General features: G+C 38.9%; 4 protein-coding genes and 1 long non-coding RNA gene across 6 annotated transcripts in view; 2 read left to right on the forward strand and 3 right to left on the reverse strand.

Moving 5' to 3' along the window:
* LOC6034896 (annulin) overlaps positions 1–1916 on the reverse strand; it is a 31060-nt gene extending 29144 nt beyond the window's left edge. Inside the window, exons 1-2 of one of the 2 annotated variants that reach the window (XM_038251135.1) lie at positions 1014–1915; positions 730–916 (exon numbers count right to left, since the gene is read on the reverse strand). In XM_038251135.1, the coding sequence (XP_038107063.1) occupies positions 730–817 (88 nt within the window). In that variant the 5' untranslated portion in view covers positions 818–916; positions 1014–1915. Of the gene's footprint in view, positions 1–729 lie in introns of both variants that reach the window. The other variant, XM_038251133.1, reaches the window with a different exon arrangement.
* A 3834-nt stretch (positions 1917–5750) lies between these two features.
* On the reverse strand, positions 5751–7676 carry LOC6034894 (cysteine desulfurase, mitochondrial). The gene is made up of 3 exons (XM_038256542.1): positions 7450–7676; positions 7260–7336; positions 5751–7092 (listed from the first exon to the last, which is right to left on the reverse strand). Exons 1-3 carry the CDS (start codon positions 7568–7570, stop codon positions 5926–5928), a joined length of 1365 nt encoding a protein of 454 aa, XP_038112470.1. The 5' UTR covers positions 7571–7676; the 3' UTR covers positions 5751–5925.
* Positions 7677–11876: 4200 nt separating this feature from the next.
* On the forward strand, positions 11877–12493 carry LOC119767798. Its single transcript, XR_005277712.1, has 2 exons — positions 11877–12116; positions 12176–12493. It is a non-coding gene; the product is annotated as an uncharacterized LOC119767798 (long non-coding RNA).
* Positions 12494–13679: 1186 nt separating this feature from the next.
* LOC6034893 (zinc finger protein 723) lies at positions 13680–20293 on the forward strand. Its single transcript, XM_038256354.1, has 4 exons — positions 13680–13866; positions 13985–14108; positions 18584–19631; positions 19690–20293. Exons 1-4 carry the CDS (start codon positions 13853–13855, stop codon positions 19779–19781), a joined length of 1278 nt encoding a protein of 425 aa, XP_038112282.1. The 5' UTR covers positions 13680–13852; the 3' UTR covers positions 19782–20293.
* Positions 20294–23109: 2816 nt separating this feature from the next.
* Positions 23110–26175, reverse strand: LOC6034892 (pre-mRNA-splicing factor ATP-dependent RNA helicase DHX16). The gene is made up of 3 exons (XM_001845108.2): positions 24758–26175; positions 24586–24700; positions 23110–24521 (listed from the first exon to the last, which is right to left on the reverse strand). The coding sequence occupies exons 1-3, from the start codon at positions 26033–26035 to the stop codon at positions 23242–23244; spliced, it is 2673 nt and encodes an 890-aa protein (XP_001845160.1). The 5' UTR covers positions 26036–26175; the 3' UTR covers positions 23110–23241.

Here is a 26175-nt window from a genome sequence, read left to right on the forward strand (position 1 = left end):
GTTTTCGTTAAATGTAGTTTTTGCGAAAATTGTAACAACACAAGCATGCCAAAATATGACCTAAATCGGAACACTTTTGATCAGGATACGGATTCCCGGTGGTAGGTCACTTTTTCGTTTGACACTTTTTTAGTTTGTTTTGTACCCCGTTGGTTGGTCAAAGTCAAACTAAAAAAGAGACGAACTGTCACTTTTTACACGGCGCTCACGCACACCACCAAAACAAACGTTTGGTAGTGTGTGTGAACTCCGTGTAAAAGGGGTGTCGAACTAAAAAGTGACCCCGTTCGTTTGACAACAGTTGGTGTCATCGGGGTTTGAGTGTATATGAATTTATACTTCATTAAACTATGTTCTGAACTGGTTTCTGACATAATCTTAGCTAAAAACTAATACTGTTTTTTTTATTTTCTCACTTTTAACATAAAATTAGAGCTATGCATTGTAATAAAATTTGGGTTGTTTATTGCCTGTAACATTTTGGAATGCAAATCACTTCAGAGCATTTTTAGGGTAATATTTGAGCATAACAACTCAAAACAAGACAACAACATGCAACAAGCTGCAGCTGACATTTTTTTTATTTGCCAAAAATAATCACATTTCTGCAACCTCATTTGCCAACAGGTTCAAACTTCCATAATGGTCTATCTCAATGCCAACGAGAATCCAACGACATTTTGCCGTACACGTCACAGCTAATTAAATCACTCCAAACTCTCAACTCACCCACTTCATCCCAGCTACGGAGTTCCATCACTGGTTTCGCCAGCGGGTTTCCTCTTCGAAGCAACCATCTCCGGTGTTCTTTATCCATTTCGTCCGCACCAGCTTCACCGGGTTTCCACGACGATGCCCAGCAGCTTCCACAACATCCGCAAGGTTCTTCACAGTTGGCAGTAGAACAGCTGCTCAACTTGTTTCCCATAATGTTGGGCACGATTCCAGCAGCACGAGGTGATGTTGTAGTTTTAGATTAATTGTAGACTTCGATGCAATTTAACGAGAATTACCACTAGAATAAAACAGCTTTACAACATTCACAATCACTGTTCTCTGTAGAATATTGAGTCGTTGAAGATCACTTCTGGAGCGAAAGTTCAGGTGTGAGGTCAACTTTTGAGTCCGAATTGATTGCCTGCTCAAATGAAACTGTACTACACAGCGCAGAGCTCAGAGTGGTCATCGAGTCGTTGTGATCGGAGGAAACTGAACCTGACAATTTGCATCGTATTTGCACAAAACCACTTAATCAACCGACTCGATTAAAGGACCGGGATTGCACTTGTACCCTTTCGAGATAAGTTAACTTATCTTGCATTTTATAACTCTCTAGCACACTAAAATATCTAGATATAGAACGACCTTGGCGCAGATTTTAAATCGCCCATGCATGTTTTAATAGACCAACAAAGCTGATGTCATTTCGAAATTAACAAACGAATCTTTTCATGGTCAATGCCAGATGCGTCTGACCACGCGCTGCACGTGAAACAGGTTAGACTAGTGACATCACTGTATCAGAATGAAAACCTTTTAGAAAATAACTCAAAAATGTTGTCAATTCCTTATAGAATTTTTATCGAACTCTACGAAATAGTTTATATCGATCCTAAAACAAACCCTGATACACACCAAGTCCCGTGTACTGTAATTACTATCGTTACTAAAGCTAGCAATCACTTCAATTAGCATACAATTAACCGCAACCCCGTTGATACACTTTGAACAAGAAGTTCTTTTAATTACACGCGACTTCTACGACGACGGCGACAACAACGATGCGATAACTCCAAAACGAGACACTAACAAGATCACGACTTGGGATCACACAAACAAATGACACCGCGCGCGCACCCGTTTGTTTGATTTGATACCGAACGGCGCTATTGGACGACCTGTTCCAGCTGAGCGGCGCTGATGATCTGAACGGCGTGCGTTACCTACTACTTACTATCGGGCCGAACTGGTCGAGAACATCACTTTGCGTGCGTGAATATTTTCTACTTTTGAGCTCTCAAGTAGCCCCGCAGCCGCCAGACAACGCAGACACGTTTGGAGTGTGGGAGATGTTGCGCTAAACTTGGGTGGCGCTAGAATAACAAGCAGTTGGTGTTGAGCTGATCATGTTCGTTGGATTTGATTAACAAGACAGAAAAGGGGCATAATTGCTGATCTCCGAAATGTATTGTGAAGTGTGACCTCGAAGGTAATCGCAACGTGGAAAAATGCTAAACAGTTATTATAATGTCACCTAGATTGAGCCAACGAACACCCTGTTTTTACCATATAAAAGTGTAAATTAAGATCAAACCAAGAATAAAGTTACTGAGACATCTTCCCTGACAAGATAATCGATTGATGTACGTACATTTGATGCAAACTGAAACCATCGACAAACAGAGGAAACAAATTTCTCTTTGCTCGGAGACGGTAATTTTATCGGATTGCAGACTGGATTCCACCTGAACCAGATTCTCTCAGGGACAAGAAATGGTATATGGAAGACGGGAAGTGTTGATGCTCCACTTTTTTAAGGGGATAAGGGAAAATCTATCCCCAAGTAAGTTTCACACGGAGTTGGACGGTATTTGGGAAGGTATAAGGTCTAGGATACGCCCTACACTGAAAAAAACAATTCTCGAAATCGTGAGTTAAATTCACGAATGCGAGAACCACGAAGAAATATATTCACGTTTATAGCGCAAATGCACCATACTCATGAATAAATTCCTTCGTGGTTCTCACATTCGTGAACTTAATTCACGATTACGAGAATCGATTTTTTTCTGTGTATGCAATTTTAAATTAAATCGCATTTATATCAAGAAAATTGCATGTCAAAAAAATTCAACTGCGCAAAATACACCTAAAATAGGTTCTGATCAAAAGGCTGATGATACCATCGATTCACTGTCCAATTTTCACCAGTTTTTAGAAAAATTAGCGAAAATCGCCAATCTTTGAAGCAATGCCAAAAAAGAAGGGGTGGTTTGATTTTGCTGAGCCTTTAATTTTTTTATAGTGTAAACAATTCCGCCAAATAAAAAAAGTCGATTTCGAAATTGTACTTGTTTGTGTACAGTACAATTATATATGTAGTTGATATTGCGCGTATTCCCGAAAAAAACATGCGGCATATCAGCCTCGAGCCTCGCTGTCAAATCCCATACAGAGCTTTTTGTTTTTGTTGATTTTTTTCCACAGACAAACAGACATGAAAGTCGAGGTCACCAACCTTTTTTTTTGGGAGGGTGGTCCAGCCGCACATCGTTGATGTTGAAACCTCTAAACTGGGCCCTCGTCCTGTCACGTCCGTCAGTAGTCTTGTCGTACATTACAACTAGAATCAGATTTGCCAATGAATTAGTACACATCGACCAAATAAACACGGACGCTGTATGGATCTGACTCTAGAATAAATGCACAGTTGTGTGTTATTCATAAGTCCAACTAATTCAATTATTCATTTAAGTCCAAATATTCATTTGCTAACTACTTTGGATTGAAAATCTAAACTTTAATCTAAAATCCTCTAAACTTAATGTTCAAAACTAAACGTTCCTTTAACTGTTGCAGTACTACTTCTATCAAAAAACAATAAAAATGTGTGAACTGATATACAAATAGGATAGAAACCGCGATTTTAAAAACAAATTACCATTTACGTCAAAAGATCCGTAGTTCCTCGATTCGCAACAATGGTCAATACAACCATAATCCGAAAACCGTTAGTTCAACAGATCAACGAATTTTGTCCGATATCATAACATTATTGATTGATCGAGACTCTATGGAAAATTTGACATAAAAGAATGCCTAGTATTCTACATCAATCAAAGTTTATTGACAGCATTACTCTAACTTAACAATTGCAACTAAATTTATCATCAAATAGATTTGGAAAGGATACAGATTTATTTTAAATGCTAATGCTAAGCAACAAATCAATTGTACCATCCTGAAGTCCCAACCTAAAACCCACATTGTGATAGTGAAAAAGTCACAGAAGCAGCGGTGTCTTGTGCAATTGTGATATTTTCACTATCGGAGAACTACCTAGTTCACGAAGACAGCTTATCGGTCGACGCTTAAGCCCTGGGGCTGCGGCAAAGCGAGTTCTCGTAGCATGAAATGGTGTCCATAGTGCTTATAAAAAGAATGTATACCCAAATTTTAACTAATGCACTAGGATCAAATCATGCCCCTTGACTGTACAAGGCCCAGGGATGAAAGTCGAGGTCACCAACCTGTCCTAAAAATGTCTGTGCTCTACCGTGAGTAGGACACACTCTTTGTTTACAAACCCTCAACGGCCCTTTTGCATTGTTTTGCTACAATTATCCCAAAAAAATATAGGAAAATTCTAGACTTTTTTTTGATTGAGTATAAACATATGAAACACAATAGTTTATTGGACCTTTTAAAAAAACTCAAGAATTGCACACCAAAATGCTGGAAATATTTTTTTATACGATTCCAGGATAAGTTTTCTTAGAATTGTAATTAATTTAATTTGTATGTATGACGGTAAAAAAACAAGCTCAAACACCATTTCTAACAGATTATTTTTTATTTTGATGCAAAATAAAATAAATTGACAAATTTACTATTTACCATGGATCAACTATGGTCCCCTTCTAACGAACTGTCAAGTTAGATACTTTCTGCCATGAAAGGCCGCGAAGTTAATTTTCAATATTAATCAAACTCAATTTTAAATCCTTTCTGATCTTAAAAAATGACATTGTGCTGATATAAATAACTAAGCTTTATCGAAAATATCAGCCATTTCGACGTCAACATTTCAAACAGCATCATGTACAAACCATGCGTTTGGAGAAAAACTCATTCGAAAGTTTAGCATAATTTTAAATTCCCATTTTAACATAAGAACAACAGAAGATGTTATAATGATAACAAACGATAAAAAATGATGCTTTAATCGATATTTGATCATCCATATTTAATAAATTTTTTATTTAAGTCATTATATTTAAGAAAAATAATACCTAGGTGGTGCTCTGGTGCACCAAATACAAAAGATCGAAAAACATGCAAAATCGCTTCGCTAGGAGACGGTGATTTTAGCGGATTGCAGACTTGGTTTCGTCATGTTAAGTGATGATTGTCTAAGCCCAAGTTGCCTAGGAATTGATAACTGGGAAAAGAACCAACTCCACCTGAACCAGATTCTCAACACCATGACAGTCGTCCATTGCCGGCCGCTCCCATCTCCACCGCGCACCAGGGACAAGGATGAGGATTTGGAAGACGGGAAGTACTTTTTTCAGAGTTCTAAGAGAAAATCTCCACGGTATCCTCAAGTAAGTTTCGCTTGGAGCTGGACGGTTTTTGGGAAGGTAAAAGGTCTAGGATACGCTCTAAGCAAGCGTTGTGACCATTGGCATGGTGTGTTTAAGGGCTATAGTTTTATTCTCAAGGCAAGCAATCGTATGCTGCTGTAGAAATTCCCGTTTAATTACATTGGATTTTGATTATTACTCTCAAGGCAAACATCTAATGTTGCTGTCGAGACACTTCCCGGTTAGAAGATCTAAAAACATGCAAATCGGTCCAAACTCATAATGTTTTTCACAGGGGAGAGTGTGACTAGGGGACCATCCATAAAGTACGTGGACACTTTATTTCAAAGTTTCACACCCAAGAAAATAGTTCATTTATTAAAAGTCGCTTTATCATCAAAACAATAGACAGGGAAGTGATATCTAAAATGTGATTACAAACAATTACAATCTAACAACTACAATTTATTGCCAACGGTGCTGCTGCCTTCAAAGCGGGACACAAATCAATGAAACAAAAACTTTCGAACATAAGTTTTTCCCCCTTCTCAACGGCTCAGTTCGATCCACGAAATACTAAACCATAATTCTTATCGTATTGTCCTCGTCATCGTCCTGGCTAATGCTGCGACCACTGGATCGTCTTGATGTCGATTCCCTCCTGGACCATCTCCCAGAGCGGGGACATTTCACGCAGCCGCGTCACGTGCTTTATACACTTATCCGCGGTGTAATCGACCTCCTCGATGGTGGTGAATCGTCCGATTCCGAAACGGATCGAGCTGTGCGCTAGATCTTCATCGGCGCCGATCGCTCGCAGTACGTACGAGGGCTCGAGCGAAGCGGACGTGCACGCGGAACCACTCGACAGGGCCACGTCTTTCAGTGCCATGAGGAGCGATTCTCCCTCAACGTACGCGAACGAGAGATTGATGCAGCCGGGATAGGAGTGAACGGGATCGCCGTTGCGAATCACCTGCGGGAGGGCGGCAAAGATCTTGTCCATGAGGCGTTTCGAGAGGAACTCCATCCACTTGTGGTCGTACTCCATCTCGCGGGAGGCAATTTCGCAGGCGGCTCCGAGTCCGACGGCAAGTGGAGTTGGGACGGTTCCGCTGCGGATGCCTCGCTCTTGGCCGCCTCCACTTTGGATCGCTTCAACGCGGACTCGCGGTCGTCGCCGTACGTACAGGGCGCCTACACCCTTTGGGCCGTAGAGTTTGTGACCGGAGATTGACATTAGATCGATGTTCATTTTGTTCACATCGATGGGCACCTTTCCGACCGCTTGAGCTGCGTCCGTGTGGAAGAAAACCTTCTTGGATTTGCACAGTTTGCCAATATCCGCGATCGGTTGCTTCACCCCGATCTCGTTGTTCACCGTCATTATCGAAACGAGGGACGTTTCCGGAGTGATGGCCTTGTCTAGCTCTTCCATGCTGATGAGTCCGTTGGTTTGCACCGGCAAATAGGTCACGCGAAAGCCTTCACCCTCGAGGGCACGGCAAGAGTCCAGCACGCACTTGTGCTCCGTTTGAGTCGTGATGATGTGCTTCTTCTTGGCTCCGTAGAACCGTCCAACGCCCTTCACCGAGATGTTGTTCGACTCGGTGGCACCGGAAGTAAAGATAATTTCCTTCGGATCGGCCCCAATCAGGTTGGCCACCTGAGAGCGTGCCTTTTCCATCGCTTCTTCAGACTCCCAACCGTAGGCGTGCGTTCGCGAGTGCGGATTGCCATAATAGCACGTGAAATAAGGCATCATTGCGTCCAAAACGCGTGGATCCTACAAAAAATAGACAAATCAATGCTCAATTGCAACATTTCAAATATCACGTTCTACTGATAAGCTCGCAATGTTTGCGATTAAGTGAGTGTTGAACCCACTAGACACCCCAAACCCCACCCTTCTACCCCACAAACAGCAATCGATACTGATAAATATTTACTCACCATCGAAGTTGTGGCCTGGGCGTCCAAATACAGCGGCCTGCCGTCAATTATCTCATCCTGGATGCTAAATTTCTTCTCTGTAACATCAAAAAATTTCCGTATCATTTCCTGTGCGGCAATTTCACAACATGTTACATTGTAGCCTTGGCCGGCCATTCATATAATCGCAAAATTCTCCGAATCTACTCACCGCTGGCAAAGCTCCTCCGCTTGACCAACCCAGCGCGGCTACCACCCACCAGCAGCAGGGCACGGGAGTGCAGAACCTGCCGCGAAACCGTGTCCACCATTTTGCGCGAAACGGAGAGCATTTTCAAAGTTGGAATTTTATGGAAAATTGAAAAAAAATAACTCCGCGATGAGAAACCAGTCGTGCACGGCGCGGCGACTCTGCGACTCGAGGATGTGTGTTTTTGTTTTGCTCATTGACAGCGAGAATGTCAAAAAAGCAACCGGCGAGGAAGCCAGTGTTGCCCAGATCATTGGGAAAGATGGAAATGAGTTCAATTTTTTATATTTTTTAGTTCAAACAAAAAAATTCTCGAGTTTTTTTTTTGTAAAGGTTTTATAAGCTATAGTGTTTCATGTGTTTATATGTTCTTTTCAAAAAAAAAACTCTTGATTTCTTGTTTGAACTAAAAATAATTAAAAATGGAAACTAATTTTCAGCTTTAACTTAATTTCAAGGGGTAAACCACTCTCATCAAAGAGCCCTGGGCACGTTCTCGGGCACTTTCGGGCACCTTCGGGCTCATTTGGGCAAGTGTTCGGGCACATTTCTTTCAATGTGAAAATCCAAATCAAAATATCAAAGTATTCAGGATTCCGTCCAAAACATTTTAAGTTTTCAGAATTTGTTCATTTAAATGATTTGTGTTCGAAATCATTGTATTTTTTCGTAAAATCATGTGTGTGTAATGAAAACATTTATTCTTCTGCTGAGGAAAATCTTACAACAAATCTTCAAGATGAATTACTAATCTGGGCATTCTTATTAAAGACCAATTATGGAAACAAACTTTATGTAAGTGCAATGGAAAGTAATTTTAAACTATGACTTTATAAATATTTAACCCGCATATCTTTTCTAGATGCAGGAAAACAACTCGGTCCTGAGGATCAATTGAAGCTAAATTTCCAGATTTCTGAACTCGGCTTTGGAAGAGCTTTATTTTGAAATATGACTTTTTTTGTACTTGAATAAAATTAATGGCAAATTTCTGATGTAGTGTTTTGCGGGAAAAATTAAAAAGAGAACGAACAAGGTTAGAGGTCTAGAAATTGTTTATGTCGCTGTGAAGCGTTTCACCCTGTTGCGTTGCGAAACCCTGTTAATTGGAACGGATTTCCGTTTCGGATTAGTGAAAATTAGAGAATTCATCATTAAACCATTATTAAAACAAGTTTTCTTTTATTTTCCATAAAATTTTATTGAATTGATAAATATCGATAGGTGATCATTTCGTCGAAATACCCAATAAACAGGGCCTGTTTTCGTCCACATGGAACAACTCTCGAACCAGCCAGGGTCATCGCCGAGTTATTTGTAAACAGGATGAGCTGGGTGCTTGGCTGATCGGGACTTAAGAGGAACCTAGGGCGGGACCGGAATTACTTCCTTCGGGGGATTGGTTTCCTCGCTTCGAATATAATTACAAACTTTTCCAGTAAGTTTATTCCACGGTTTATTCCAAGTGTGTTTGGTTTTACGAGATTTATTCTATCTTTTTTCCTGAAAGGGCAAAGTACCTTATTAAATAACAATCTATAGTTTATTTAATGCTTCTTACCAACAAAGAAATGAACAAATTCCGCAGCACTAGAACTATAACGGCCAGAATAAAAAACATGAAATTGATTTACTCGTTTACGCTGACAGGATTGTAAAACTATAAACAAATATTGTAACACGGTTGCTATGCACCGTCTTGTTTTTTTTCTTGACTTCAGGGCTCTATCGGGCACCTTCGGGCACGTTTGGGCAACTTTAGGGCACAGCCTACTCAAGGGCAATGAGCAGAGTGGTTTTCCCCTTGCTTAATTTTATAACCGGCATATGCAACAACACTAGTTTTTCTTCAGTAAGTTTTTCTCCAGTTAGTTTTTCTTCAGTTAGTATAACTCGCCTTCACACAAAGCCGTCGTTCCTGGTTTGCACCGGAAACAGAACAAGATCGCGCCCATGTAGCTGGATACCGAGTTGCGGCTGAGGACAAAGCCAACCAAGACCCACACACAACTTCCCTTCCCTTATGTTATTTCAATAAGCTGCTTTATCAATATAACTTTGATTTCACATGCAAATAAATGAATTTTCAACATAACTTTGTTTAAGGGGTTACATACATGTAGAATATCACAGCATTTCATATTACAGAAATTTATTAAACTCCCAAGACATAACCCGTGTGCATGACGAAGCCCGATTTTGAAATTTTCAAAAAATACAAAAATCAAAAACTTTCGATTTTTTATATGAAAAACAGAAAAATATTTTTATCTTTTTATAAAATAAACTTTTTTAAATCGGCCTTCGTCATGCACACGAGACTGGTTTAACGAGTCTTCACCAAAATTTTGAGCCAATTTAGTCAAAGCAATGTTGAGATATCGTTGCACCCGTTTTTTGAAACTGCTAACTTCAACAAGCTATATCTCGGCAATGATACAACCAAATGTCTTCAAATTTTTTTTTGTTAATAGATGAAAATGTATATTTTAATACCCTGAAAACAGATTATGAAAAAAAAATTAAGTATGTGCTCATGCCAAACTCTGACATTTTTGCCGATTTACATGTATGTAACCCCTTAAATAAAAAAATGACTTGAAAGGCAGTTGCAAACATTTTGCTAAATTTTTGTCAGAGTCGAGGGACATAAGCTTCAAAAATATTTGCAGTGGCCTCACGAAGATTATAGGCTATATGACCCTATTTCGGACCTAGTACCTAGTATTTTGGAATTTTTTCCTTAAATTGAGTTGATTCAGGCTGTTAATGTAAAATTTTACTGAATCTAACAAAAAAAAGTGTAAGCAGGATCGTTTTCTAGCTTACCTCTTGCAAAAATGTTAACAATTTTGATTATTTCCATCTTTTTAACGTGAAGACTTCCATCATTGTCATAATTTTACGTTCAAAGATATAAATTTTGCGTCGCTTTCAATTTTTTGACAAAGTTCCTTCAACAAGTTGTTTAGAATAGTGCATTACACATGCTGATTCCTTTTCGTAACGATTATCCCATTCCTTGTAAAGTTATGGAAACCGTCATTAATCAATGATTGCCAACTAGGACGTCAATGACTGTGCCACAAAATTATATAAATTTTGAAGCACATTTGATTTAGATCAAAAATTCTTTCAGTGGCTTCAAGAAGGCAACAACCGGCACATGCTAATACCTTTTGGTGCTGAAATTCGTTGAATTGAATTTAATACAGAATATTTTATAGTGATGATCAATTTTCTTCGAAAATGATCAACGGCTTCACCTTAAGCCACTTTTCTAAAGCCATTATTATTGCCTATCTTAACGACTACATTTTATTTTATTTTTAGTCTATATATCCAGAGTTTTTTTTTTTTAAAGGTCCTATAAGCTATTGTATTTCATATGTTTATGCTGCGTTCTACGCATAATTCGTGCTTGCCATTTCATTAGGGCACAAATCATTTTTAGACAAGAGTGTGTCCCTTTCACACCATATGTAATCTGTCATTCGAGTGAAAGGGATACACTATTGTTTACAAAAGTTATGTGCCCTTTTGAAATGTTAGGCTCCCATGTCAGTTTTCGATGATTTTGACTTTTTATCATTTTTAAGTTTAGTTTTACGTATACTTTCATAAAAACACATAAAATCTAGTACTTTGTTCAGAAAATCATTGAAAGTCTGTTTGTCCCATCGTTGAACTTCCACGCATAATTGTAACACCATGTATTTTCTATCACGAAATCATGAGTTTTACGAAGTATTTTATCTTGTTTACCTGTTTAGCTGCAAGAGGATTACAAATAAGGGTGATTAGGGTCATATAGGGCGAATAGGGAACCACGGGACAATTATGCGTAGAAACACAGAAATCGATCGAAAAATTTCAATCGCTTTTTGCTCAGTGGCCCTTTTTTGAACATGGGACAATTATGCGTAGGACGGCAGTATGGGACCCATTCAAAAAATATTCTAGATATTTTGTTGATTTCTTGAGTTCTTTTTTTTAAAGGTCGGTAGATAACATTATGTTCAAATTATTATGCTGTTTGAATTTTTAACGATCTATTTTTTTTAATCTGATTTAATAATTTCACAATCTTACCTGACTGAAAAGAACAGGGAAAATTGAAGAGAAATTAAAAAAATATTCAGAAAAAATCTTACTCGAATCTTTGTAAAATTTCCTTTCGGATAATCGAATCACGAATCACTCGAATTTGATGTTAAAAGTAAGAAAATTAAAAAAAAGGATAACCGAAGGTTCGGTTCAAGACCTGACTGCATTGGTACGTGTTTATTACCTTTAAAATTGGTGATGGATTAATAGTTGATTAAAGAAAAATATAAAATAAAGTGTAAAAAGATCTTTCAGTATAACTTAAGATTTAATAGCAAGGGGAAAACCACTCTGCTCATTGCCCTCGAGTAGGCTGTGCCCTAAAGTTGCCCAAATGTGCCCGAAGGTGCCCGATAGAGCCCTGAAGCCAAGAAAAAAACAAGACGGTGCATAGCAACCGTGTTACAATATTTGTTTATAGTTTTACAATCCTGTCAGCGTAAACGAGTAAATCAATTTCATGTTTTTTTATTCTGGACGTTATAGTTCTAGTGCTGTGGAATTTGTTCATTTCTTTGTTGGTAAGAAGCTTAATGCTTAACTATAGAATGCTATTTAATAACGTACTTTGCCCTTTCAGGAAAAAAGATAGAATAAATCTCGTAAAACCAAACACACTTGGAATAAACCGTGGAATAAACTTACTGGAAAAGTTTGTAATTATATTCGAAGCTAGGAAACCAATCCCCCGAAGGAAGTAATTCCGGTCCCGCCCTAGGTTCCTCTTAGGTCCCGATCAGCCAAGCACCTAGCTCATCCTGTTTACAAATAACTCGGCGATGACCCTGGCTGGTTCAAGAGTTGTTCCATGTGGCCGAAAACACGCCCTGTTTATTGGGTATTTCGACGAAATGATCACCTATCGATATTTATCAATTCAATAAAATTTTATGGAAAATAAAAGAAAACTTGTTTTAATAATGGTTTAATGATGAATTCTCTAATTTTCACTAATCCGAAAAGGAAATCCGTTCCAATTAACAGGCTTTCGCAACGCAACAGGGTGTAACGAGACATAAACAATTTTTAGACCTCTAACCTCGTTCGTACTCTTTTTAATTTTTCCCACAAAAAACTACATCAGAAATTTGCCATTAGTTTTATTCAAGTACAAAAAAAAAGTCATATTTCAAAATGAAGCTCTTCCAAAGCCGAGTTCAGAAATATGGAAATTTAGCTTCAATTGATCCTCAGGACCGAGCTGTTTTCCTGCATCTAGAAAAGATATGCGGGTTAAATATTTATAAAGTCATAGTTTAAAATTACTTTCCTTTGAACATACATAAAATTTGTTTCCATAATTGGTCTTGAATAAGAATGCCCAGATTAGTAATTCATCTTGAAGATTTGTTGTAAGATTTTCCTCAGCTGAAGAATAAATGTTTTCCATGTTTTCATTACACACACATGATCTAAACAATGTTAACATAATGATTTTACGAAAAAATACAATGGTTTAGAACACAACTCATTTAAATGAACAAATGCGCTTGCACCCAGGAAAAGTACTTCTGAAAACTTAAAATGTTTTGGACAGAATCCTGAAAACTTTGATTTGGATTTTCACATTGAAAGAAATGTGCCCGAACACTTGCCCAAATGAGCCCGAAGGTGCCCAAAGGTGCCCGAAAGTGCCCGAGAACGTGCCCGATGGTGCCCAGGGCTCTTTGATGAGAGTGGTTTTCCCCTTGTTTAATAGGCTTTTAGCATTGTTCATGTTCCGTGAATTTGGTGTTTTCAAATTATGCACTTTGAAAAATTGTGTTTTGTGCTAATTTGATTTCACTGGTCGATCAAAGAGATAATGAGTTTGGTTATGTAGCATTCGGCACATTCTTACTCACTCACTTAGGTATTTTCCTTATCGGCACCAACCTAGATTTAGATTTCATTTTTGTTTTCTGCATCAGAAATTTTTTTAATGAAGAAAATTTTGTGCCTTTTTTTTCATCAGATTTTTTACACCATTTTTTTGTAATTTAAAAAATATATAAAGTTGAGGTAACCTTTAAAAAAATCACGGACCGGTTCATTCTAATGGCCATCCCTAACCGGTTACACACACACACAGTATCTCCCTTTCTTGACAGTTTCTCTTCCCAAAGTTCTTCATCCCATCGCCGACACAGCAAGAGTAAACACTTTTTTCCCCCTGTAAAGAATTTTCCCAACAATTTTAACACCCAAATTCCTGCAAAAGAAATCCCATCCCGTTCCCCCTTCCTAAGCGCAAGTGTGCAAATGTGCTAGCCCAAACATGAATACTGTCCAGTAAGTAACCCCCGCCCCTAGGGGAGGCATTCCGGAGTACCGGCCAAAGCCACTTATTTGCTCATATTTGGTCCAAGTGTGTGGTGGTAAAAAAAAAACACTTTTCTTCCTTTTCTAGTGCAAAAATAGAAAACATTTGCAGGCTCTGCTTGTCCGGCGATGATGACAACTTGGAATCTATTTTTGGTGATAGTGGGAGCGAACTGCTGCAGATGATAATTTACGACTGCACATCGGTGAAGGTGCGTATCGGCGGATGAGTGGCCAAGTGGATGTTTAGTCGATGCCGAGATGTGGCAAAAGAAAATGTTTATGACACTTTATCGTGTTATCGAAAATTCTGTTCTGCTCAAATGCGTAATCCGAACTGTAAGTCGTGTTTCTTCTGAATCAGAGAAGAATTAATTACACTTGCAGGATGCCATATCAGATGACAAAAAAACTGATGGTGCCGGATATGCAGTTTCTTTGGAATACTCAGAATTGTAATTGAGAGATAATAAGGCTGACTAGTATTCTTAAAGACCTTGGACAATCACTTAGAATACTTTGGATGAATAATGCTAATAAATGTGAAAATACTCAAATCAATTTGTATCAAAGTTAATGAAACATGCCAAACGTTACTGATGAACTGGTCCTAATCTCAAAAGAATAAAAATACCTATTTGAACGAAATGAAAAATGAATCACGATATGCAAAATGCTTCCACAAAAAACATTTTCAAACAATTTTTTATTGATGCATTCTGAACTAATATTTCAATGATTTTTTTTTTCTAAACACTGTTAAAAAAAATTATTTGTTATTGAGTTGAATTTTCATAAAACCCCCTTAACAATTTCAAAATAGTGAAAATGCCGAAAATACCTTAAAATTATTAAAGCTGTACATACTTTTTCCATTAAAAAATAACTGTTTAATTTTTCTCCATAAAAAAATATATTTTAAATTCAAAGGAACGACAGAACAAAATATAAAAAATAACACGTTTTCTAAAATCAGATTTTTATCCAAAAAGTTCAGTTTCATGTGAATAAAACATCTACAAAAATAGAAATTTTGTTCACAGATGCAAAATTTCAATCAAACAATCAGTGAAGGAAGAATTTTCATCAAAAGAAAACTTTTTGACGCTCATCAAGAGAAAGAAAAATCCGAAGGGAGAACGGCTCTCCTCTTTCGACTTCACTTCAATCAGGGTATTTAACGTCATACGTCAATAAATGATCTGTAACTATTGTTTCTAAGAAAGAATTTAGAGAAAAAAGAACACAATGTTTTTGACACAAGCAACATGTTTAAAATAAGTTTGAACTTAATATTTTCTTTGATTTAGAAAGTCTAATAGAGAGGCGAAATGTTACTCTTTGAGTCTAAATCGAGTTGTCAAAACAGGGTTCCAATCAAACGACAAGATCTTGCTAGATTTAGGTAGGAATAACTTTAAAATACATTTATCAAATAACAAGATGTTTAGTAAGTTTTGTGAAACTTATATTTTCAATTATACAAATGTATATTTAAAAAAATGGAATGTTTCTATTTACAGTTTTATTTTATAATTTCTAATTGCCACAAAAAAAAACTAAATTTCTTTCTAAAGTTAATTTTACATCTTCGTTGTATTGACTGCCAATGCAAAAAAAAGTACACACTTAGATTTCTTTACCGAATCCGGTAGTTTAAAAATTAGCAAAGTTTAGATCAGTAAACCATCTTCAGTATGTCGGCAGCATGTTGAACAATAAAGAACTTTGTTACCGAATTTCGGTAATATTTTACCAAATTCGTTACTTTTCAGTTTTACCGAACTGTTCAGCAGTTGAAAAATCGTTAAGTTCGGAAAAATCTTAATGTGTATCCCTCAAAATTTCCCAAAAAATTAGGGACCAAATACAAATGATCTCATTTCAAATTTCTAGTGATAAAACATATTCAACAGATAAATTATTTATGCATTGTGTAACGAAATTTGGTACCACAAACCAGAAAAAGTGGGAATTTTTCAGGAATTTTGAAACAGTTTTGAAATTTTAGACTACAGAATAACTGTTAGGTATCATGCCAAAAGAAACTTATTTTGATAATTTAGTACAATTTTGAAATCTATAAATGAAAAAAATCATCCCCCTCCCTCATCCTTGACCAATCCTCAAAACGAATTGAAATGGCATTAAAGGGAATAGAACGTAGAAACTTTGTAGACAATGTTTTTCAAAACTTGAAAATTTTCTTTGAGTGAAACTTGAATATATCATGTTCTATTGCTTTAAAAACAAGATAATTATTTTACGAGGGTCTAAACCAGGCCTGGTCTAAACGGACATTGGAAAATTTTCAAGGGCCATTGCGGGCGGAGTTGGCCACCCCTGATTCAGAAGGTCTACACGCTTAGATTTATTTACCGAATTCGATAGTTGAAAAATCGGTGAAGTTTAAATCGGTAAACCATCTGTCAAAATAACAATACTGAACTTCATTACCGAATTTCGGTCAGTTTTTACCGAATTTGGTCATTTTCAGTTTACCAGTTGAAAATTCGGTAAACTTTTTCGAATTCGATAAAAAAAACTAAGTGTGTAACACCTAGGTAGGCAGGTAGATTCTAAACGGACATTGGAAAATTTTCAAGGGCCATTGCGGGCGGAGTTGGGCACCCCTGAATCAGAAGGTCTACACGCGTAGATTTAGGGGAAATATACCCATTTTAAGCACACTAAGCCGTTCGACCAATTCTCATCACTTTTGCCGTTTTCCGCTATTAAATCAACATTTTCAGATGTATCAACAATGATGAGTTGTTTGCTCCCTTTTATTTGAGCTATTGATTACTTTGGAACAGTCAAAAACATTTTATTTAAGCTGTAATCAGGGTTGCGAATGAGCGAGCGCTCACGGAAGGCTTGCTCGCTCCAGGTGGAGCGTGAGTTTTTATCAGGTAGCTCGTGCTCGCTCACGCTCACCGGAGCGTTTTGCGCTCACGTGAGCTGGTGAGCCAAAGTAGGTAGTTGTTTTTTCCTGTTGAAGCATCTGCCTGTTTGAAACGAAGTTTCTAGAACTATCTCAGCACAGGCAGCAAAAACAAACAACAAAGTGGTCGAAATAAACAAAACTAGGCAATGAAATGGATTTGATCAGAGAACCGAAATTTACGTTCTATTTAAAATCTAGACATTTTTGAACAAGGAACAAAAACTAAATTCATAATGTAAACATTCATTGGCGTGAAGAAATGCACTGTTTGTTCACAAATCAAATCCATATTGTATTGTTGTTATGTACAAAAATATTGACAATTTATGTATATTTTATCAATTTTTAAATAATCTTTTAAACAGTTACAATCATCCATGTTCAAAAACCATGTATAACTTGTAATTGAATATTTTCAAAGGTTTGGTTGCGAAAGTGTTGAATAAAATCCACTTGTTGGAAGAAGAGCCAACCTTTTCGTGGTGAAAAATGTTGACAATTAATTTGATTTGAGTCAAAATGGTTATTTCAACCCTTAGGAATTTTGAGGCATATATTTAAAATTGAACTGTTTCAAAAATGTTACCCTATTTTCTAAAATGTTTGCTAAATAAAGACTAACCTTATATAAATGATTAGCCGTTTCTAATCACTGAATCACTGAAAGATTTAATAAACGGAATAACTTTTTTTAATGGTAGCTCATTCTGACCCGCAATCTGGAAATGTAGTCAAAACACTGATTAGGTACATACAACAGTTTAATGTTATATTTTAATCAACCAAGCATTTAACCTTGAATCGAACTTACCAAAGCATAAATCCTCTTGAATCAATTCATTGTTTTGTAAGTTTTTCTAAGGTGTACAGGCCCTTTTATTTAGGCGTCTATACCCCTCCTCCCCTCTCTGCTACAATAAATCCTTTAAATTCTAAAAATATTTATACATTCAACGGCATGTCTAAAAATTATTTGACCCTTGCGAATCCAACCTTTTATTTAAAAACATGATTGATAAAAATGAGCTATTCCAATTCATATATCATAAAATTTGTTCACAAAATCATATTTCCACAGCCCTACTGCACCTTACGCAAAAAATCCATCTAGAATTGAAAAAAAAAACTTTCTCAAAAACGTCAAATGATTAGCGAAACGTCCAAAATGAGCGAAATATGAGCGTGAGCGCGAGCGTGGAGTAAACGCGAGCTGAAAAAATCGGAGCAAACGTGAGCGCGGGCAAACGTGAGCTAGCTCGCGCAGCGCTCCTCCTCACGAATGAGCGAAAAATGAGCGCTCACGAGCGCGTGAGCGCGTGAGGAACGCAACACTGCCTGTAATTCATGATCAAAGTGCTGATAGGCCGATAATAGAAATAGGCTGAGAAAGGGTATAGTTCCCCTATTTACCGAATTTGATAGTTGAAAAATCGGTGAAATTTAAACCGGTAGACCATCTGTCAAAATGATCAAAATTTTACCGAATTTCGGTTGTACGATGAACAAAAATGAACTTCATTACCGAATTTCGGTCAGTTTTTACCGAATTTGGTAATTTTCAGTTTACCAGTTGAAAATTCGGTAAACTTTCAAAATCTAAGTTACACACTTACCAAAACGATGAAAATTAATTTAAAAAACCTCATGATACTTTATGAAAGTGAGAATAACACAAACCACCGTACGAGTATTGTTAAAAGTTTTTAAGTTATTCATTAAATTTGACAAATAATCTTGCAGGTATCTCCCCGCCACGGATATCCCAACTCCATCTGCGTGCCATGCCGGACCAAGGTAGAGGGCTTCCACCAGTTTCGACAAAATTGTATACAGAACGATGAATATCTGAGAACGACCTTCCTCGAGCCGGAAGTCGTCATCAAGACCGAGCCGGACATTGTGATATCCACCGGTGACGACGACGAAGATGACGATGGCAATAATAACAACGGCATCGCGGAAGATGAAGAATTAGAAGACGATGAGGACGATATCAACGAGGCCGATATTGAAGAATGGGACGAATCGGAATCAAACGACGTTCCGGACGTAACGATGGCAAGCGCCGAGCAGTTGCTTCTGGGAAGTAGCATCAGTATCACGGCTCTTGCTCGACCCACCCTAGTTCCTATGTTCAAGTGCGAGTACTGCTCGGCGGAATTTGCCGTTCTGGAGCAGCTGGAGAAACACATTACTAGTCACACGGAAGAGAAGATTTTCAAGTGCTTTTACTGTCCAAAGACGTTTCACTTTGCCAAGAACTTGAACATGCACGTGGAGTACATCCATTCGAAGGTCAAGTATTCCCAGAAGGCAGCAACCAAGAATGCGATCTCTCCGCTAAACTTTCTAGTCCCCAACGAGAAACACAACCCAAATATGGCGCTTAGTCCTAGCAACAACAACAACAACAATAATGTAACCACCATCGGAATTCGAGGGGGAAAACCAATGCAGCTGCACCCGGCACTAGTGAACCGGCAGCTTTCGATTGTAGCATCACCGCCACAACCACAACCGCCACCTCCGGCCCCAGTTCGGATGGTCAGCAATCACGAGTGTCACGTGTGCCACAAATCTTTCAGTGATCTCCGCCAGCACATGTTGATCCACGACGGAAACGAAAAACCATATAAATGCGACATCTGCGCCAAGTCTTTCTTCAACGCTTCGACCCTGAAAACCCACTACCGAATCCACAGTGATGAGAACCCGTTCCGGTGCTCAACGTGCACCAAGGTTTTCGACAACGCGAGAAGTCTGGAGTTGCACTACCGAACTCATACCGGTAAGAAGTAAAAAAATCTAACAACACATAATAACGATTGACCACTCTGTTTTCCCAGGTGAACGACCCTACTCGTGCGACGTGTGCCTCAAAAAGTTCTCCTGCTCGTCCAACCTGAAGCGACACCGGAAGTTGCACGACCGGGACTAATTTAACAGAAACAGGAACCAAAAGTAAACGCTAACCTATTCGCATTTATAACGAAATTCAATTTGATCACACAGCTAGACGAATACGCGCATTTTAGAGGGTCATTTATATTAGCAGTGCCACACCAAACCGGAAGCAGTTAAAATGTGTTGCTAGCTAGTGCTAATCAATCCTATTAATATCGTACTAATCTACCAACTAAAACGAAAAAAAAATGAGCAAAAAAATACCAAAACTAAAGAAGGCAAGTCCTCAAACTATCTAAGTCAATGTATTTATTTTTGTAACTTATTATCTAGTCGTTAACCGAAGAAAGCTGTAGATACACACCCTACAGGGTGAAAAACACTGTTTTTATGTATACTGTTGAGCTTATGATATCATAACAGAGCGTTAAAAAACTGAACTGTATAACCGTGCAATCTACCATTGATTGAGAACCAGCACACGCAATAATTAGGATAATTCCGCAAGAAGGAAGGAAATAAAGTTATGTTAATCGAAATTTAAAATCGAAGTTGTTTGTTAGACTCCGTCCACTTCTAGAAACCGACTGATGAGCGCAAGTGCGCTACAGCTTCTTTGATATTTTGCCGATTTCGTCATTTTCCGGTTTTTGTGCGCGGCGCGTCGAAAAACACGGATTTTATTTTCAAAAAATCATATTTCGGACTCCTGTTAATGCACTCCTCCCATTTTTTAGTATGTTACGTAAAAATGTCCGGGGAATCCGATAAAAATATTTCCAGACATAGGCTCTTTGGTCCAGACACCGTCAAAACGGCATTTGAAAGTTTCATACGCACTTTTCATACGTTAGACCAGATTTTTCAAACTTTTTACTATTTTTCTTTGAAAGGCCAACTTATTACCTTTCATTTGCGTATAAGACAGTTGAAATCGGTTGAAATGGCGAGGAGTTATGATTTTTCAAAAAAAAAGTGGTTTTTGCGAAAATCGACGAAAGTGGTCATTTTTCAGACCACCCTAACACGGCATAGGTCACCCTAATGGCCAAACAAAAAATACGGGTCTAATTATTTCGGCCACGGAACCCTCCGAAAAATTTTGAACCCGATCCGAGCACTTTTATTTTTTTCCTTGCTGTTTTCGTGGGGAATTGCTGAATTACTGCATCTCGAAGCCGTTGCGTCGTATCAAAAAGTGGTCAAACACAAACTTGTAGGAAATTGGACGGGTTTCTGAAAAAATACACTGAAACAAAAATACACGCGACTTCTATAAGATTTTTTTATTTTTAAGTCTAAAACTTAAATTTAAAGGTGATGTCACGATTTTTTTTCGTTCAAAATTTTTGAGGAAATAGCCTAAAATGTTACCAAAAGACTGACGAAAAATGCAGGATGGTATGTTTCTCCTAAAAAAAATACAAAAATCATTTACTAAAACAGTTTTTTTTAAAGTGGTCTGAACGTCAAATTTTTTTAAAACCAGTAGTGGCAATCGATTCTCCAGACAATTTTACATAAAAGTCTCCATATTGACTACTGTCCTTTATCCAATCCTTGGGAAGATACAGCGGTTTTAAAAATAAAAATGTTGAAGAAACGGGTTTTTTGGTGGTTTTTAACAATTTCTGTATGACAGACTTGGTTTTTCAGTCTCGTAAATATTTTTACCAGAAAGCTCGTACAATTTCCCATAAGTTTGCCTGTGACAGCTTTTTGATTTGACTCGTTTTTATATTTACGTAAGCCAATTTACTATCCTACTGGTTTAAAAAAAATGACGTTTAGACCAATTTTCAAAAAAAAACTGTTTTAGTAAATGATTTTTGTATTTTTTTTTAGGAGAAACATACGATCCTGCATTTTTTGTCAGTCTTTTGGTTACATTTTAGGCTTTATCCTCAAAAATTTTGAACGAAATAAAAATTGTGACATCACCTTAAAATTTAAGTTTTAGACTTAAAAATCAAAAAATCTTATAGATGTGGCGTGTATTTTTGTTTCAGTGTATTTTTTTCAGAAAGCTCGTCCAATTTCCTACACTGGTGTAATCATACTTGAACTGAAAAATCCCATACAAGTGTGTAAAAGTGAACTGAACAGTGTGTAATGTTGATTATCAGTGTACAAGTTTGTCTTTGACCACTTTTTGATACGACGCAACGGCTTCGAGATACAGTAATTTTTAAATTACAAAATACTAAAATATTTAAATACCTTACGCCCTTCTCAAATGTTATTTTCGAGTACTATTGGCTCCATATACACAAAAATGGCTTCTATAGGCCTAGGATAACATGTCTACAATGTTTCATTGAAATTGGAGAGGGTCGGGTACAAAAGTACCAGAAAAAATCCTGATTTGAGCTGGAATTGCTCTATTTCGATTTTTTGAAAAAATAAGTATTGATTCAAAAATTCATAACTCAGTCAAAGATTTTTTGCACAACCTGGAAATTTTTGAAAAGTTGGCATTTTATGTCCCCTAAAACATATAAAAAAAATAGTTTTTTTTTTTGCAAATCAAGTTTTAGTGACAAAAAGTTAAATAAACAATGACCAAAATTTTTTTTACCTTATATCATTTTTTTTCAGTGTAGTCTATATCCATACCTACAACTTTGCCGAAGACACCAAATCGATCAAAAAATTCCTTCAAAAGATACAGATTTTTGAATTTTCATACATCGTTTTTGTATGGGCAGGGCAGCTGCCAAATTTGTATGGACATTTATATGGACAAACTAATGATGCAAAATGGCTTCTTTGGGCATACCGAAGGCACCAAAAAAGTTTCAGTCGCATTAAAAAATACAAAAATTGAAATTCCAAAAAAAAGACCGATTTCGTAGAGGATTGCTCTATAATTTTATTTCCAAAAAAATCGCTGGAATTTTGATTTGTATGGAAAATTTCAATCTTGAGTTTTTTTTTGAAAATGTCCTTTAAATATATGAAACACAATAGCTTATAGGACTCAAAAAAAAAAACACTGGCTATGCACATGTTTTGCCCATAAAATTTACAAGAATAGTCCGTTTTAAACAATTGGCATCGCTAGGGTTTGATTAGATCAAAATAGAAAATATCTTAAGTTTAATTACAGAGATTGGAGCAGCAAAAGTGTTATAAGTGTGTAAATTTTGAAATTAAAATATGTATTTTAATATTTAATTTGATTTTAAAAAAAAGTATTTTTTTAGCTAAAGATGGAAAATGATTTTAAGAACCATACAAAATAAGTGAAAAGTTTAAATAAGTGTAAACCATACGAAAATTATAGGCTGGTTGAGACCGTTGAGACGGTCTGAAGGGTTGATATTTAAATGGAGTTGTCATCGAAAATGAACTCATCGAAATTTCTGATAGACGAAATGTATATTCAAACCTTCCTGAATCGATTTGACTGACAACGCCGTAACCTCGCAAATAATCATTTCCCCAAATCATTCACGCAAAAGCCACTCACCATCACTCGGGATCCTCCCTCTCTAGTGCGCCGTCATCACCGCCCGTCCCACGGTTTTGGGCATCTTCTTGTTGGTCGAATCTTCCAGCTCCTTCGGCTTGTAGTAGTGCGGAGCCGCCTCCAGCAGCCACTTGCTCTCAATTTCGATCACCGAACGCATGTACTCCTTGGTAGTGAAGACCAGCTCGTGGTACAGCACCCAACGGGGAAGTTCCTCGAAGAGGGCAGAGTTCGGGTGGATTATGACGGACTGGTTGTGCTTGGCCGTTTTGTAGTTACCACCTTTGGAGAGTCGCGCGATGTGGTAAAAGTAACCGGCCGTGATGGCCTTCCGGATGTTGATCGTTTCCGGCAGGCCGGACACCATTTCGATTTCGACTCGCTGCATCAGGCCGACAAGCTGTTCGCGCACATCGCGGGCACGCTTCATCGACCGGAACTGGATGTAGTTCTCGTAGCACCACTGCGTACTGTGATCCGCTTCGACCCACTGGTTGTAGACCTGCATCAAGCTGAGATGGTCCCCGTTCGGGTGGTTGAAGTTCTTCCTTGCGGTGTCGGCGTGAATGATTTTGTCCTTTGGCCGGTAGAAGATCGCTCCGTTCACCGATAGCATCGCTCCGATGGAGACGATCTCCTCGGAACATTTGTACTTTTCACTGGCGAGCAACATTTTTGCCATCATCGGATCCACGGGAAATTCAGCCATCCGTCGACCCAACTTGGTCAGCTCTCCGTGGTGATTTAACGCACCCAGTGCGTACAGTTGTTCAAGCGCCAGCACCAACGTCTCGTGCGGCGGCGGATCCAAAAAGTCAAAATGCAACAAATCGTTGATTCCGAGCGCCTTCAACATCAGCACGGCGTTGCCCAGATTGATTCGCTGAATCTCCGGCACCGTGTTATCCTCCAGCTCGTGCTTGTAAGCCCACGCCGTATACAGCCGGAAGCACTTGCCCGGCGCAACACGACCCGCCCGACCGGCGCGCTGGTTTGCCGAAGCCTTCGAGATCGGAACCACCATCAGCGTTTCCATGCCGGTGCGCGAGTTGAAGTTGTTCTGTTTCGCGAAGCCCGGATCAATCACGTAGATGATGTTGTCAATGGTCAGCGAAGTTTCCGCAATGTTGGTGGCCAACACGACCTTGCGGGCGTTCGGCGGAGTCGGTTCGAAGATTTTGGCCTGCATGTCCGACGGCAGGTTGGCGTAGATGGGCAAGATGATGAGCTCTTTGAGCTTGGATCCGAGCCGCTTGACGCGGTCCTGCAGCATCTCCTGACAGGCTTCGATCTCTTCCTGACCTAAGAATGGTGAAAAAAAAAGAAATTTAGGATTTTATTTGAGAATATTTTTTGAAACGCTTACCAGTGAGGAAAACCAGAACATCTCCAAGCGGCTGTGTTGCATGAATCTGTAGGACCGAAACCACACAAGCATCAATGTAATCCGCTTCCGGTGCCTTGGTGTAGTAAATGTCGACCTGGAAAGAAAACAATTTTAATTATTTTTTATCAAAATGAACATCATTCGAACATACCGGAAACCGCCTTCCAGGAATCCTAAAAATAGGCGCATCATCGAAAAACGCCGAAAACTTGTCCGCGTCCAACGTGGCGCTCGAAATCAGCAACTTCAAATCCAACCGAAACCGGGCAATATCCTTCACCAGTCCGAACAGAATATCCGTGTGCAGTGTCCGCTCGTGGGCTTCATCGATGATCATCACACTGTACGAACCCAAGTCCGGCTCCGACAGAAACTCCCGATGCAACGTTCCGTCCGTCATGTACTTGATGACCGTTCGCTCCGAAGTGCAATCCTCGAAACGAATGCTGTAGCCCACCTCGTTGCCCAGCTTGACGGACATTTCCTGTGCCACTCGGGCCGCCACGGACATGGCCGCGACTCGACGAGGCTGGGTGCAACCGATCTTTTTGCCGTCGTTGGTGAATCCTGCCTCGTACAGATACTGCGGGATCTGGGTAGTTTTGCCCGAACCCGTTTCACCCTCAATGATCAGCACCTGATGTTCCTTGATGGCCGCAATGAGGTCCTCTTTGAAAGGATAAACCGGAAGTGACTTTTTCGTTTCCTCAATGTCCATCTTCATCTTCTGAGCCTCCGTGACCGGTGCCTTTTTGTCCTTCTCCTTGCTACCGTCCATTCGGAACGCTTGCACGAAATCGATCGTATCGTCCAGCAGCAGTTCGTACTCGTCCTGCTTGGCTCGGGCATCCTTCGAACCGAACTTGTACGACGCGGACGCAAGCTGTTCCGCTTCCCATTTCTTCTGCTCCGAGTTGGGCATTTTCTCCCGCTCATCCACCTCAACGTACTCCTCCTTGTCGCCCTTCTTAATGTCCTTGGGCATGTGATACCGCTGGATTCGTTCCAGCTCTCGTGCCTTCTCATGTTCCTTCGCAATCCGAAGCAGGTTCTTCTTGTGTTCGCGGTCTTCCCGCTCGCGCTGCGTGATCGCCGAGTCGTCAAACAAATACTCATCGTCCTGGATGTCGGCCTCCAGCTCAGCCACCTTGTCGTCCTTTCGCTTCTCCAGGTACTGCCGGCGGGACTGCTTCCTCAGCTGGGGCAGCAACTTGTCACGATCGTCGGCTTCCAGCTTCAGTCGTTTGGCCGCCTCCTCGTAGGCCTTTCGGCCCTGCGATTCCACAACATTCCGGGTGCGACCTTCGTCCTTCTTCTTCAACCGCTGGGCAAACTCGTCGCGCTCTTTGATATCCCGGCGACGCTCCTCCTCCTCACTGTCCGGACTGCTGTCCTCCGACGAAGAACTTTCCTGCTTCCGGCGACTCATGTTTGAGCTGTTCTTTAACCTTCTTCGTTATTTCACAGTTGGCTTTTTAGAAAAAAAACGGATTTTTAGTCAAACTATCACAAACCATCAACTAGATAAAAACGTTTTGTTTTCATTAAACTGTACACTCTAAAATTAAT

Source organism: Culex quinquefasciatus, chromosome 2, assembly GCF_015732765.1.
Source record: "Culex quinquefasciatus strain JHB chromosome 2, VPISU_Cqui_1.0_pri_paternal, whole genome shotgun sequence".
NCBI classification, from domain to species: Eukaryota; Metazoa; Arthropoda; class Insecta; order Diptera; family Culicidae; genus Culex; species Culex quinquefasciatus.

What these genes read in the sequence shown, in the direction of transcription:
- LOC6034894 (XM_038256542.1), bottom strand. Translation starts at nt 7,570, where the DNA reads ATGCTCTCCGTTTCGCGCAAAATGGTGGACACGGTTTCGCGGCAGGTT. An exon ending in GCGGAGGAGCTTTGCCAGCG is followed by an intron (nt 7,337 to 7,449) that starts GTGAGTAGATTC and finishes TTGATGTTACAG; the next exon opens with AGAAGAAATTTAGCATCCAG. An exon ending in CCCAGGCCACAACTTCGATG is followed by an intron (nt 7,093 to 7,259) that starts GTGAGTAAATAT and finishes TATTTTTTGTAG; the next exon opens with GATCCACGCGTTTTGGACGC.
- LOC6034893 (XM_038256354.1), top strand. An exon ending in ACGACTGCACATCGGTGAAG is followed by an intron (nt 14,109 to 18,583) that starts GTGCGTATCGGC and finishes ATAATCTTGCAG; the next exon opens with GTATCTCCCCGCCACGGATA. An exon ending in GCACTACCGAACTCATACCG is followed by an intron (nt 19,632 to 19,689) that starts GTAAGAAGTAAA and finishes CTGTTTTCCCAG; the next exon opens with GTGAACGACCCTACTCGTGC.
- LOC6034892 (XM_001845108.2), bottom strand. Translation starts at nt 26,035, where the DNA reads ATGAGTCGCCGGAAGCAGGAAAGTTCTTCGTCGGAGGACAGCAGTCCG. An exon ending in TTCCTGGAAGGCGGTTTCCG is followed by an intron (nt 24,701 to 24,757) that starts GTATGTTCGAAT and finishes TTTTCTTTCCAG; the next exon opens with GTCGACATTTACTACACCAA. An exon ending in TGTTCTGGTTTTCCTCACTG is followed by an intron (nt 24,522 to 24,585) that starts GTAAGCGTTTCA and finishes CACCATTCTTAG; the next exon opens with GTCAGGAAGAGATCGAAGCC.